Below are 14,076 nucleotides of genomic sequence, written 5' to 3'. Positions count from 1 at the left end.
CTGGATCCTTAACCCACTGAGCAAGGTCAGGGATCGAACCCGAAACCTCATGGTTCCTAGTCGGATTCATTAGCCACTGCGTCATGACGGGAACTCCGAGAATACTTTTTAAATGCCTCATATTTCTTCCAAACTATCAGAGATTATTTTAGTCTTTGGTTATTGATTGTTGAAATTACTAACCAAAGTAATTGCTGAGCGATGGCTACAGGGAGCCCCTTAACCCTGTTCTCTCAAATAGTTATGAAACAAAACAAAACCTCTCTGGTGATTTGAATCTGCAGCAGGATTGAGGGACACTGGTCTGTAATCCCCCAACCAGATCATTTCCCCCATAACTATAATAACTGAGACATTCCTATTTGAAAGGCTGTCTTAGTGAATTAAAAAAAAATACATGTGAGATGAAAAATGTCAAATTTATTTTCCAAAATGAGAAAAAATACACATTTAAATTCACTGTGTGATACACTTTAACAACAACAAATCAAAAACCATGTGTCCTACTTGTTGCATGTCTTACTTGTCACAGCTTAACTCCCAACCAACTGTGGCATCTGCAGGAAGGGAAAGATTTCTGGCCCTTGGTGTGCAGAACCTGAAACTTGACATGACAACCTGTGACATGTACACCCCAGACTCAGTTTTCCTAAGTCAAGGCAAAGGCTTGTTAACAATTAAGCTCCACACAGATGGAAAACAAAGGGCTTCCTACAGCCAATTTATCCAAAAAGCTCTAGAACAGTCATTTACAGTGTGAAGTCTTACCACGACTTTCTGAAATGCTTAATGTATTTTGAGGTAAAGCACAGAGCCTGGAAGAGTGGAATTCTCCTCAGTTTCAAATGAACTGATATCTAGATCTGAAAATATTATCAAGGTGATTCCTTTTCTCTTTTAAAAAATTAACCATCCAGATGAAGTTATTGGTTTGAAATACACTTGTTTAATAAACCTGACAGGGAAAAAACAAACCTTCACCCTGCTTTGCCATGGTGACCTAAAAAAGGTTAACCTCGTAGGCTTTGGGAAATGATGCCACATTCAGCTCTGTCAAAAATGACTCCTGAGATGTTAGACTTGCTCTGATCCCCCCTCAGAATCCTGGGGAAGTTGCAAAGACTTGCTTACTTGTGGGCTAGTCCCACTCATGCTTACCAGACGGCTATTGATGACGTTAAGCTCTCGTATCACCATGCTCAGATCTTCGTGTAATTTGACTATGGCGTTTTTTACCTCCCCCAGAAGAACGTTAGTGGAATTATTTGCTTCAGGCTCCCTAGGCAGGTCTTGGGTTGCCTGAAAACTAGAACAGGACAGAGAGGTGAAAGGGTCTACATTTTGGGTGGAAAACTCTACCCAATTACTCCTAGAAAGAAGACTTGTCTGCTTTTTGGCAGAATCAGAGTTGTCTGGAAGAATCTCCAGGAGGTCGATGTTGTCAGTTTCTTCTTCATCAGAGGACAGTGGGCCCCTAGGCGCAAAAGGGTGCTGGACCCTGGCCGTCTTTTCTTTAACAGAGGCTGAAGAAGACTGCTGATGGAACAGAGTCCAGAAGGAAGATCTGACCGAAACTGGGGGTAAGGGATGAACAGACTTTTCTGGAGAGGCTGAATCAGGAGATGACACCGATAAAGTAGAAAAGGAGGCGGTTCCCTCAGAGGCGGTTGAAACTAAAATGCATAAATGAGAGAGGAAAATGATGCAACGCACAAATAATTTTATGATGTAAAATACTATCTGGTCTCAATGTAAATAGACTACTCAGAATTTAAATGTTAAATAGTCATAATAACCCCAAACAAACCCAAAGCAGGAAACAAAGAAAAATCTAGAGCTGTGTTATATATCAATAATCCTATGGAGATGAGCCTACAATAGAATTCTCAATGTTCGTCTTGACCCTCAACCCCTGCCCAACATCTTTTTATACCACGTTTATCGGGGATGCCAAATGAGGAGAGAACTGCACCCTATTCTACCGACGGCCAGCATTTTAGATTGACATTTACAGTAGAAAGTTTGAGGAACCTGTAACTTAGATTCCTTCATCCTTCATTTTTCCGACAGAGAATACTATGGCAAAATGAACAACAAACCACAAGTACCCCAAAGTTATAAAACTGACCCTTTTCCTCTCAGTGGTCATATAAAGTCAAGACTGAGTCCAATCCATCTGAGATCCAGGACGCTGTAGCACACGTATATAATTACTGTTTCCACCAAGAAGCCGTATGTAAAATAACAAGCATTCTAAACCTATTCTCCATAAAATGAAAGATTTGATAACATTTATAACTTCCTTTCAGGCAAAACCATATTAAATGTCTTTTTTCACACTTCATTCTAAACCATTATTTCCCACACTGTTGGTCTCACTGTTTCTCAGGATGTGAAAAGATGTTTTGTGAGAACAGAACTTCAAAGTCTAACAAGACGGGCCAACTGCATATTGCGCCTCCTGCAGGAGAGTAAGCGTGTCCATTGGCACAGCTAAGGTTCTGAGAAATCTAAGTACAGCTGACCTTGAACATCATGGGGGTTGGGGGCGCCAGTCCTCCACGCATTTGAAAATTCAGTTGGCCCTCCACAGCCACGCTTCTGAATCAAAGACACTCAACCTCGGATTGTGCAGTACTATGTCATGGATTTATTGAAAAAGCTGTATACAAGTAGAACCACATGGTTCAAACCCTTGCTATTTAAGAACCAACTGTAATTTAGTCGAGTGTTTTCCAAACTTTCTTAGAAAACTTTTTCTAGAAAACTTTCTTAGAAAACTTTTTCACCTAATGCATATATTCATTTATGCATTAGGCGGTAAAATTGGCAAAATCCAGTGCTAAAGTCTTTGCAACTAACTCTGGACTTGCTACTTAAAACAAACAAACATTCATTATAAGTCATAGAAGAGAGAAATTAATGCTTACTACTTAGTACACATGATTTATCTCTATTGTTTTATTTTACATATTCACGCTCTTCTACACTAAATTGAACCTCCTGTAAAAAATACGGCCAGGGCAGGCAGCTTCTATTTTCTGCTACAAAGCTCTCTGGGGCCCATCCTCAGTTCTCAGGAAAAATTCCAATCACAATACATTTGGCAGGGTGAGGGGGATGAGTCTCCTCAGCCGATGCAGTAGCAGGACATGAAAAGGAAAGTAGGGACTTTATTAACACTCGGTCAGGACAAGACAAGCACACTTAAGAATCTAGGTCAGGCTTATCCAGACATTCTATCCATGGATTAAAAAGAGGGACATGACATAATGGACGTGCCAGTGCCAAAGCCTCAGCACATCCAGGTCCGCGTCACACTGCTGCACTCGGAGCTACACTCACAGCTGTCTGCTGACATGGCCCTTCGCCATCCTCCTGTATTCTAGATCCCGAGTCTTTCTATTTCTTGGTCTGCTCTCATGGTGGAGGAGCACGTTCTCCCACAGTCTGCTGAAAAACGATGCATGAGAAGTAAAGGTTTTGAGATTGCATGTCTGAAAATGTCCGTATTCTACCCTTAGGCTTAATGCTACTGTGGTTAGGTAAAAAATTCTGGGTTGGAAATCCTTTCTCTCAGAATAGTGAAGGCAAAAAATTCCACTGCCTTCTTGCTTCTTCCAGTGTTGCTGCTGTGAATGGAGTGTGAGCCATTCCATTCGTTGTATATAACCATATTTAGCTGGTTTATCTCTGAGTTTCACAGAATTTCTTATTTGTCCCCAGTGTTCTGAAGTTTCTCTGTATGCCCTGAGGGTGACTTTTCCATTCCCTGAAAGTCACTACCTTTTAATCAGGAACTCATTTCCTTTAGCTCTACAATTTTTTCTTGACTGCTTTAATCAATTATTTTCTCCTGTGTTTTTTTCCGTGTTCTCTTTCTGACCCTCCTCTTGTTCAGATGTCGTATCTCCTGGACTAGCCCTCTCATCTTCCTATTTTCCTCTCCCACCTTTCCTACCTTTTTTGTGTGCTCTGCTTCGTTAGAGATTTTTGTCAACTTCTCCTTCCAATCCTATTGAGTTATTCATTTCTGCTTACCATTACATTTTTAACTTCCAAGAACTATTTTGGAGGGTTCTCAGAAATTCTTTTTAGGACACCCTGTCCTTATTTCATGGGTGCAACATATCTTCTCACCCCTTGTTTCAACGTTCCGTGTGAGAGGTTTCTTCCAGATGTCTGGTGCCCTTGGCTGTCTGCTTACGATCGAGAATGAAGGATCACAAGTTGGCTGGAAGCCCTGGGTGTAAGTGTGGGACTTGTCAACACTAGGCTTCAGCATACGGTTATTTGGGTAGGTCATCTGTTGGGGAAGAGATGTCAGTATCTTTGGTTTTTCCCTCTGAGGGTTACAGGTTCTTGTGAGAGTAGTTTTTCTCTCCCCTGCCTAGAGGGTAAAGCTCCGGCTCTCAGTGTGCCCGGAGCCTAGCAGAGAAAGGGACAGGGTTCTCTGCATTCAGCATTTGGTTTGCATACGGCCACTTAACCCTGTACTGGTTGTTAGAGGACCTGTACACTCAGCTCTACCTGGCATCTCTCATCTCAGAGACCTTCCGTCTACCTTCTACAGAAAACAAATCTCCAGACTTCTGCCAGGTTGTGAGTGGGTGAATATTCAGGGCAACTGCTCATTCGTTTGGCAAGAAGAAGAAGTAGAGGGATTTAATTGCTTTTCAAATAGCTATTTTCTAATTCTCTTTACTTAGCACCACCTTCAATAACATGTGGAGTAGGTTTTATATCCCCATTTTAAACATGAGGCAAAGGAATCTCAAAGAGGCAAAAAAACTTTCCCCAAATCACTAGGCTAAAAAGGGGCAGAGATGAGATTCAAATTCAAGGCTCTGATATTAAAGCATATCATCTAACTTACTAAGCTCTATGTCCACACCATTCTACCACATTAGAATTATTTTTATTCTGCTATAGAATTACGTTATAGAATTCCTGTCATGCCTCGGCGGTTAACAAACCTGACTACCATCCACGGCATGCGGGTTCAATCTCTGGCATTGCTCAGTGGGTTAAGGATCCGGTCGGTGTTACTGTGAGCTGCGGTGTAGGTTGCAGACTCGGCTTGGATCCTGTATTGCTGTGGCTCTGGCATAGGCTGGAGGCTACAGCTCCGATTGGACCCTAGCCTGGAACCTCCATATGCTGCAGGTGCGGCCCTAAAAAGCCAACCCCCCCCAAAAAAAAAGAATTATGTTAAATTCTGGGCATAAAATTAAGAAGGCAGGCAACCAGGACGGTGAGGGGATATGACAACCATTCCTTATATAGAAATACATAAGCTACAGTTAATGGGTATGCAAGTCTTTACCCAGAAAGAGACAGTGGGACAAAGAGTAAGAGGCTATCTTTAGTTATTTGAAGATAACCACAAAACCTTAGTAACAGTGGCCTTCCACTTCTCACACTGTGCACAAAACCGGGGTTAATAGGTGAAAGAAATAAGAATTCAGCCCAATTAAAAAAAAGAAAACTTTTTTTTTTAATCCTTTTAGGGCCATACCAGAGGCGTATGGAGGTTCCCCGGCTAGGGGTTGAATCAGAACTGTAGCTGCTGGCCTACACCATGGCTACAGCATTGCCAGATCTGAGCCTCATCTACAACCTACACCACAGCTCACAGCAACACCAGATCCTTAACCCACTGAGCAAGGCCAGGAATCCAGGCCTCATGGATGCTAGTCAGATTCTTTCCACTGAGCCATGAAGGGAACTTCCCTAAAAGAAGAAAACTTAAAAAAAAAATTTACTGTATGGCTGCACCTGCAGCACACAGAAGCTCCCGGGCCAGGGCTTGAACCCGCACTTCCAAAGTGACCCAAGTCTCTGCAGGCAGATTCTTAACCCACAGCGCCACAGCAGGAACTCCAAAAACTCTGTCATAGTCATGGTTTTCCACACATGAAATGAGCTGCTTTGGGAAGTAGGGAGTTTCTTGATACTCAAGGAGCTCAGGCACAGCCTGATGATCATTTGGCAAGAATGTTTCAGGTAAGATCAACACATCAGGTGACAGAACTTATACAGCCTTGGCGAGATTCTAAGATTCTAGGACACAAAACATACATGTTAGAGCACTAAGAATCTATTCTAGAAATAATTCACTCTGGTCAGAAAGGATGGTTTCATGAGGAACACTCTAAGAAGGCCAGGAGAAAATAATATTTGAGTTAAATATTAATCTAATGCTATGTATTTAAAGATAACACAGCTATGATAGTCATGTAAGCATGATGTGATTAATATCTGCTATTTAACTTCAGGCCAGTGTTTTTCAAAGTGTAGGGCCTGAGCCAGCAGCAGCAGCAGCAGCACCTGGGAATTTGTGAGAAATGGAGTTCTTGGGCTGCCCCAGACCAACTGAATCAGAAACTGGGGGGCTGGGCTCAGAAAGTGGGGGTTTAACAAGCTTCCAGGTGTTTCTGATGTGAGCTTCAGTTTAAGAATCAATGCTTCCTACTGTTTGCCCACCTCTCTTCTGCTTCGTGGCTTCAACTGCCAAGTAAATAGCTTATCACTGTTTACAGTTCTGTAGCTTTGATTCCAAGGCTCCGTGATGATGCTTTTGCTCATAAAAACCCACTTCATCTCTAATTGCTGGGTGCCAATTCACTTTTGTTTCCAAACACGCCACAGCTGCACCAGACGCTGCACAGTGCACTTCGGGGTGCATGTCCCCGCCCGTCTGGGGACCCTTCCCTGGCTCACTACCCAAGTTATTGGTTAACAACCATCCTCTTCCTACAGTCGACCCACCAGAGCTGAAATGCAGCAAATATTACAAATAAGCTGCAGTAAATGGCGGTATTTAAAAATCGCATTGTGTGATACACGCATGTGCTAATTAGTGTTGAGCTTGCTTGAAGAGAGCACTGATGAAATTATTCCAAATGCTGGTGTGTTATCTCTAACTTTCTATACCACTGAATAACATTGGAGCTGTTAATTATTATACAACTTTAAACTTAGAAGTGCTGGATTGCAAAAATAAAGTGACAAATACATTTCTAGAAATATTTAAAAACTCTCTTTGGCCATCAATGTAAATCTTTCTGCTAGTAGCAGGTCTTTGGTCAAACAGCTTCCTGTATAACAGAGGGTTTTTTTTTTTTTTCATTCTCCAGTTCATCTCTTTCAGCCTTCCTGGCTGTTACATAAAGGCTGTCAAGTTAACTACACACGTGATTTAAGCTATTCTGACTTTGTTCTGCAGTTTAAAAAATGTAACATTTACAGAAATCTTCATAACAGAATTATTCATAATAGCCCAAAGGTGGAAACAACCCAAATGTCTGTCAGCTGATAATGGATAGCTAAAATGTGCTTATCTATACATTGGAATATTATCAGCTTTACAGAGGAATGAACTACTGATTTAGGCTTCAACACAGATCAACCTTGAATACATGATGCTCAGTGAAAGAAATCAGTCACAAAAGGCCATATATTGTCTGATTCTATCATATGAAATGTCCAGAATAGGCAAATCCACACAGAAAGTAGATTAGTAGCTGCCAGGGTGGCAGGTGGGGGGGTGGTGGTGACTGCTAATGTGTACAGGACTTTAGGGGTGATGAAAATATTCTGGAATTAGTAGTGATGGTCGCACACCCCTGAGAATATTCTGAAAAACACTAAGTTGTCCACTTTAAAGGGGTGTAAAATTTTATGGTACATGACTGGATCTCAATTTTTTCTAATGTAATATTTGAAATTTTATTTTTAATTATTATGATTATAAATAAGCTACATAAAAGAACCAGATTTAGGAGTAACACAGGGTTAAGAGAGAAATGCTAATAAATCTGCCTCAATGTTAAGTGATTATAAGTCACTTATGCTACATTTTTACTGGGAAAATTGGATTATTGAATTAAAGATGAGTTTTCTCACTTACCTGCGAAGCATAAATTTGGTTCACTAAGTTAAAAAAATCAAATCAGTGTGTCTTTTGTCTGCACAAAAGCAAGCAGGAGCTGCACAGCTAGAAGAGCTGCTGGGGCCGAGTGGGGAGAGGCAGGGCAGCACCTCTGTGAGCTCTCTGGTGGGTGTGATAAACCATCCTGCCCAGCAAGGCTCTGCTGGTGCTTCTGAACCAAGCCTGGCCAGAAGCTCAGAGTTAGCTGAGGCAGTCTGCAGAACTGTTTTCTAGCATTTTCCTGGTTTCTTTTGGGGAATCTGTTAACTGTTTTAGCCCTGAAGGCTTTTATAGCCAAAAAGAAAAAGGTAGGGCTAATGAGTCTTTGGTGTATGTGTGTCACATTTGGTTTCTCTCCGCAGCAAAGGTAAAGTGGAAATCAACTACAAAGAACAATTACTGCTGAAATACAGAGTGAAAAAAATGGAACCCATGAGACAGAAAGAAAGGATGAAGCCACTGAGAATGCTTGCCACTATCCCAACATGAGAAAGTACAGACAGATTTTTTTTTTCCCCTTCCTCAAAAATTAGAAAGTAAGACCCAGTGCAGTCTAACACACCTACCCTAAGGTGCTTTATGAAAATATAAAGAAAGCTGCCTGCCACTAGATTTGGCTTCTAAGTTTCTACTAGCTCCTTCTTCCTTTTAGTATGCATGACCTAAAACAAGAGTTTGGGCTCAGATAAATAAACAGAGGAGCAGAAGGAATGGGCTGTTTAGGGAACAGAGTTACTTAGCGTTAAAAGGTCAACAGCAAATCTGTCCCTCTCATTCAGTAAAAATACTGAAGTGTATTAGGTAGCTGGGATCCCTTCTTGTCCAATCCAGGATCCCAGGATCCATCACCTTAGCTATTTTCTTTCAAGTCCCTTGCTGCTTACACAGCTACCTTACACAGACTCCCTGAAATTTGAGAGCTGCTAAAATGTGTGTGTGTGCAAGTATTTTTTAATTTGCCCAGCTCATTATCTCCAAAAAGTTTATAACATCAGGCCTGGACAAATACCTCTTGAAATAAAACCAGAAAATAGGTGCCATCTTCTTTATCCTTCGTCACCCAGTGTCCATGGAGACTGGCCATCAATCCTTGCCTCACCATTTCTTGAATTCCTCAGCCACAGAGACCTCAGCCATTCCTCTAAGTCTTCCCTACGACATGTCATCACTCACAATTGCCCTACTCTGAAATCCTTTTATTTTTTTTTCCTGTTTTTTTTAGGGCCTTACCCATGGCATATGGAAGTTCCAAGGATAAGCCACGACAGGAACTCCCTGACTCTGAAATCTTATTTTCCAAGATTACTGTTCTTCTCAATCACTTCCAGCCTTTTATATTCCTTTTAATACATCTACACCTGGGCCTCACTGAAACAACAGGTGCAATGATCCATCTATTTTCTCCAACTCTGTAAGTGCCCTCCTGGCTCTGCCTCCCTTCTTGTCCAATCCAGGATCCCAGGATCCATCACCGTAGCTATTTTCTTGCGAGTCCCTTGCTGCTTCCCCCAGATCGCCTCCATCTCGAGAGCTCCTCCGCCCGCCTTGCCAGCCAGTCTTAATCTCTTCCACAACAGCCTCTGACCTGTTCCCAGTCTCTGGTTTCACCCACTCCCTCTGTAGTCCCTGACATAAATCATTTTTCCAAGTTACTCACTTGGCTTAAAAACTTTAGTGATGTACACTATCTTCAAAGTCAAGTGCAAACTTCTTTTTTTCTGTCTTTTTGTCTTTTTGCCTTTTCTAGGGCTGCACTTGTGGCATATGGAGGTTCCCAGGCTAGGGGTCTAATCAGAGCTACAGCTGCTGGCCTACACCAGAGCCACAGCAACGCGGGATCCGAGCCGCATCCACAACCTACATGACAGCTCAGGGCAATGCTGGATCCTTAACCCACAGAGCAAGGCCAGGGATCCAACCTGCAACCTCATGGTTCCTAGTCAGATTCGTTAACCACTGGGCCACGACAGGAACTCCCAAGTGCAAACTTCTTAACCTGGCACACATAGCTCCTCATCACCTGTCCTGGCTTAATTTTCTGTATATTCCTCTATTACTGCTGTACGCACACTTTTTTTTTTTTGTCTTTTTGCCTCTTCTAGGGCCACACCCTCAGCATATGGAGGTTCCCAGGCTAGGGGTCCAATCAGAGCTGTAGCCGCCGGCCTACACAACAGCCACAGCAACGCGGGATCCGAGCCGCATCCGCAACCTACATGACAGCTCGTGGCAATGCCGGATCCTTAACCCACTGAGTGAGGCCAGGGATCAAACCTGAAACCTAATGGTTCCTAGTTGGATTCGTTAACCACTGAACCACGACGGCAACCCCTGTATCCAAGGTTTACTAAGCTACTTTTAATTAACTTATTAAATACTGAGTATGCATTACATGCAAGGCACTGTGGCTGGTGCTGGCGATACGATAATAAACAGGCACAGAGGTCCCTTCCCTCAGGAAGCTGATGTTCCACTTGGGTGGGAGGCAGGCACATTGAACAACTTAATGCAAATGCCATTATAGGGGATTAGAATGACAGTAAGTGCCAGAAAGGATGCTAACACAGCACGAAGTTGGGGGATTTGAAATAACCTAGGAAATCGTGAAGAAGTGAGCTGGCCTCTGAGGGATGAGTAGGAGTGATCTGGTGAAGGGGCAGACCAGAAGGTTCTGGTCAGAGGGAACAAGGGGACAAAGGTGGGGAAGCAGCCAGGTTTACCCGACAAAAGGAAAGAACACAGGCTGCTGAAGGAGCAGAAGCTAGACGGCACAGGGCCCGCCCGAAGGCTACCTGACCTTTAGGGACATGGGGAGCAGGCCATGGGGAGTATTTCTGTGGGAAGCGCTAGTCCTCAGGTCACCCTGGCTGCTCCATGGGGGATGAAGTAGAGCTTCCCACAGTCTCTTTGTTTAGTTGAGCTCTGTATTACTCCTCAGCCTGAATGCTCTTTCTGAAAGGACATGAGACTACCTGTTCCTGAGAATAAATGAGAAACCCCTGCATACTTTTGCGATAACCAGAGGAGATATTAAGGGGTCCTGGAGTTCTAAAAGCGGAACTGAAAATACGGACATTGGAGTAGTAATCACAAGCTTTTATATGACACTTTCCGAGCACGAGATCCCCTCTAAACCCTGTTGGTCTGTGGGATCCCCACGATGCCCTGTGCTAGCGCCATCGTTACTCTTGTTCTGCAGCTGAGACACGGGTGGGCAGACAGGTCAGGGCCTCACCTAAGGTCACACAATCAGCAGCTGAGCTGCGATTATAAACCCAGGCAGTTTGATTCCAGAACCTGTGCCATTAACAACTATGCAATTTAGCCATTCTTTGTGCTATGTTGTGATACATGTTACATTCCCATATGTTTTAAAACTCAAAATATATTATTAAAATTTTTGCTTTAAACAGTCATTTTTTAAAAAAATTAGAATTAAAAATGAAATATATAGTATTGTATATTTATCTATGTATTTATAATTTCGAGTGTTCATCATTTTTTTCTTTTTCTTCTTTTTTCTTTTCTATTTTTGCACCAGGTTCACTGGGTGGGGGTGGGGGGGTCTTCCCCTACACAGATAATTTAACAGCCAGTCAAGGGTTTGGGTTGGACAGAGTTTACAACTGGAATACAGGATTCCTTTTTTTTTTTTCTTAACTCAGGTGGTAGTCACCTAATTTATTTTTGATAAATTTTCTTGGAGTATAAGTGACTCAAAAGTTGAGTTAGCTTCAGGTGTACAGCAGAGTAATATATATATATTATATATAATTACAGCAGAGTAATTATATATATATATACACACACATATATATATCTCCATTCCTTTTCAGATTCTTTTCCCACATAGGTTAATACACAGTACTGAGTAGGGTTACCCTGTGCTATACTCGTTATCTATTCATTTTATATACAGTAATGTGCATATGTCAATCCAAGCCCTCTAATTTATTCACCCTGCCCGTTTCCCCTTTGGTAAACATAAATTTGGTTTAAAAATGTTTTGAGTCTATTTCTTTTTTCTAAGGTCTTCTGTATTATTTTTCATTAGATTCTACACATTAATGACATCATATGATATTTTTCTTTCTCTGCCTGACTTACTTCACCTAGCGTGATAATTTCTAGATCCATCCATGTTGCTGCAAATGGCATTATCTCATTCTTTTTTATGGCTGAGTAGTATTCCATTGTATATATGTACCACATCATCTTTATCCATTTCTCTGTTGATGGACATTTAGGTTGCTTCCATGTCTTGGCTACTGTACAAAGTGTTGCAATGAATACCGGGAAGCATGTATCTTTTTGAAGTACGGTCTTCTCTGGATAGATGCCCAGAAATGGGATTGTTGGATCATATGGTAGTTCTACTGCAATATGAGACTCCTGAGTCTCCCTGACTTTCAGGGTTTCCCTCATAACTTTCTAGCTTCTCTGCCAGTGCCAAACTCTCCTTCTGTTTTTAGCTGGGCCAATGGCATGTAGAAGTTTCTGGACCAGGGATCAAACCTGCACCACAGCTGTAATCAGAGCCACAGCATTGACAACATTAGATCCTTAACTTCCTGAGCCATGGGGGAACTCCTGAACTCTCTCTCTTGATACCTCAAGCCTTGTCAATTGAACAGTACCCCTAGGGTATTCATTTCAGCTACTGTACTTTTCAACTTTGGAATTCTGTGATTCTTTTTTATAGATAGTAGGATTCTATTCTGATGGAATTTCCCATCTTTCCTTCTGTTTTCTTGATCTTACTAATCATAATTATTTTAAAGTACCTATCTTATAACCTCTAGATTATTTGTGAGTCTGTTTCTATTGTCTGTTTTCTCCTTTTTCTTATTTGTGTGTGTAGCTGTTGTAGATTTTTGGTTTGCAATTACCCTCAAGTTTTGATATAGGAGTCTATATATATACAAGATTGTTTTAAGTTGTTGGCCTCTTAATTGCAAGTGCATCTCCAGTGTCCGGCATTTGTACTCTCCTCTTCTCATGATTTCTGATTTTGGTAGCATATTTGTGTGTGGATGATTTCCTACCTTTACTATAGGTATGCCTTTACTTGTGAGACTTGTCATTTGGAATATTTTTGTTTCTAGTTGTGGCCTTTTCTTTTCCACCTAGAGAAGTTCCTTTAGTATGTGTTGTAAAGATGGTTTGGTGGTGCTGAATTCTCTTAGCTTCTGCTTGTCTGTAAAGTTTTTTTTTTTTTTTTTTTGTCTTTTTGCCTTTTCTAGGGCTGCTTCCGTGGCATACGGAGATTCCTGGGCTAGGGGCTGAATCGGAGCTGTAGCCACCGGTCTACACCAGAGCCACAGCAATGCAGGATCAGAGCTGTGTCTGTGACCTACACCACAGCTCACGGCAACACCAAATCCTTAACCCACTGAGCAAGGCCAGGGATTGAACCCGCAACCTCATGGTTCTTAGTCGGATTCGTTAACCACTGCGCCACGACAGGAACTCCGTTGTCTGTAAAGCTTTCGCGTTCTCCTTCAAATCTGAATGAGAGCCTTGCTGGGTAAAGTAATCTTGGTTGGAGGTTTTTTCCTTTCATCACTGTAAGTACATCATGCCACTCCCTTCTGGCCTGCAGGGTTTCTGCTGAAAAATCTGCCAATAACCTATTGGGATTCCCTTGTATATTATTTGTTTCTTTTCCCTAGCTGCTTTCAATACTTTGTCTTACAATTTGGGTCAGTTTGATTAATATGTGTCTCAGGGTGTTCCTCCTTGGGTGTATTTTATAAGGTACTCATTGTGCTTCCTGGATTTGAGTCAGTGATTCCTTTCCCATGTAAGGGAAGTTTTCAGGTATTATCTCTTCAAGTATTTTTCCGGCCCTTTCTCTCTCTCTTCTCCTGATACGCCTATAATACAGATGTTGGTGTGTTTAACGTTGTCCCAGAGTTCTCTTAGACTGTCTTCATTTCTTTTCAATCTTTTTTCCTCTTTTCTGTTCCACATCAGTGACTTCCACTAGTCTGTCCTCCAGCTCGCTTATTTGTTCTTCTGCCTCCTGCATTCTGCTGATGGTTACTTTTTTTTTTTTTTTTTGCTTTTTAGGACTGCACCCATGGCACATGGAGGTTCCCAGGCTAGAGGGTGAATGAAGCTACAGCTGCTGGCCTACGCCC

General features: G+C 42.0%; 1 protein-coding gene across 2 annotated transcripts in view; it reads right to left on the bottom strand.

Moving 5' to 3' along the window:
- Nucleotides 1-400: 400 nt before the first annotated feature.
- ENTHD1 (ENTH domain containing 1) overlaps nucleotides 401-14,076 on the bottom strand; it is a 102,043-nt gene continuing 88,367 nt past the window's right edge. The window contains exon 7 of one of the 2 annotated variants that reach the window (XM_003126009.7): nucleotides 401-1,673. In XM_003126009.7, the coding sequence (XP_003126057.5) occupies nucleotides 1,075-1,673 (599 nt within the window). In that variant the 3' untranslated portion in view covers nucleotides 401-1,074. The remainder of the gene's footprint in view (nucleotides 1,674-14,076) is intronic. The other variant, XM_084955215.1, reaches the window with a different exon arrangement.

Source organism: Sus scrofa, chromosome 5 (assembly GCF_054392235.1).
Source record: "Sus scrofa isolate SSC_HxYL_T2T_F1_AM1 chromosome 5, Sscrofa_HxYL_maternal_Yorkshire_Landrace_v2.0, whole genome shotgun sequence".
Lineage (NCBI taxonomy): Eukaryota > Metazoa > Chordata > Mammalia > Artiodactyla > Suidae > Sus > Sus scrofa.
Note: the sequence above shows the minus strand (reverse complement) of the source record. Positions and strands in the feature narration are given on the sequence as shown.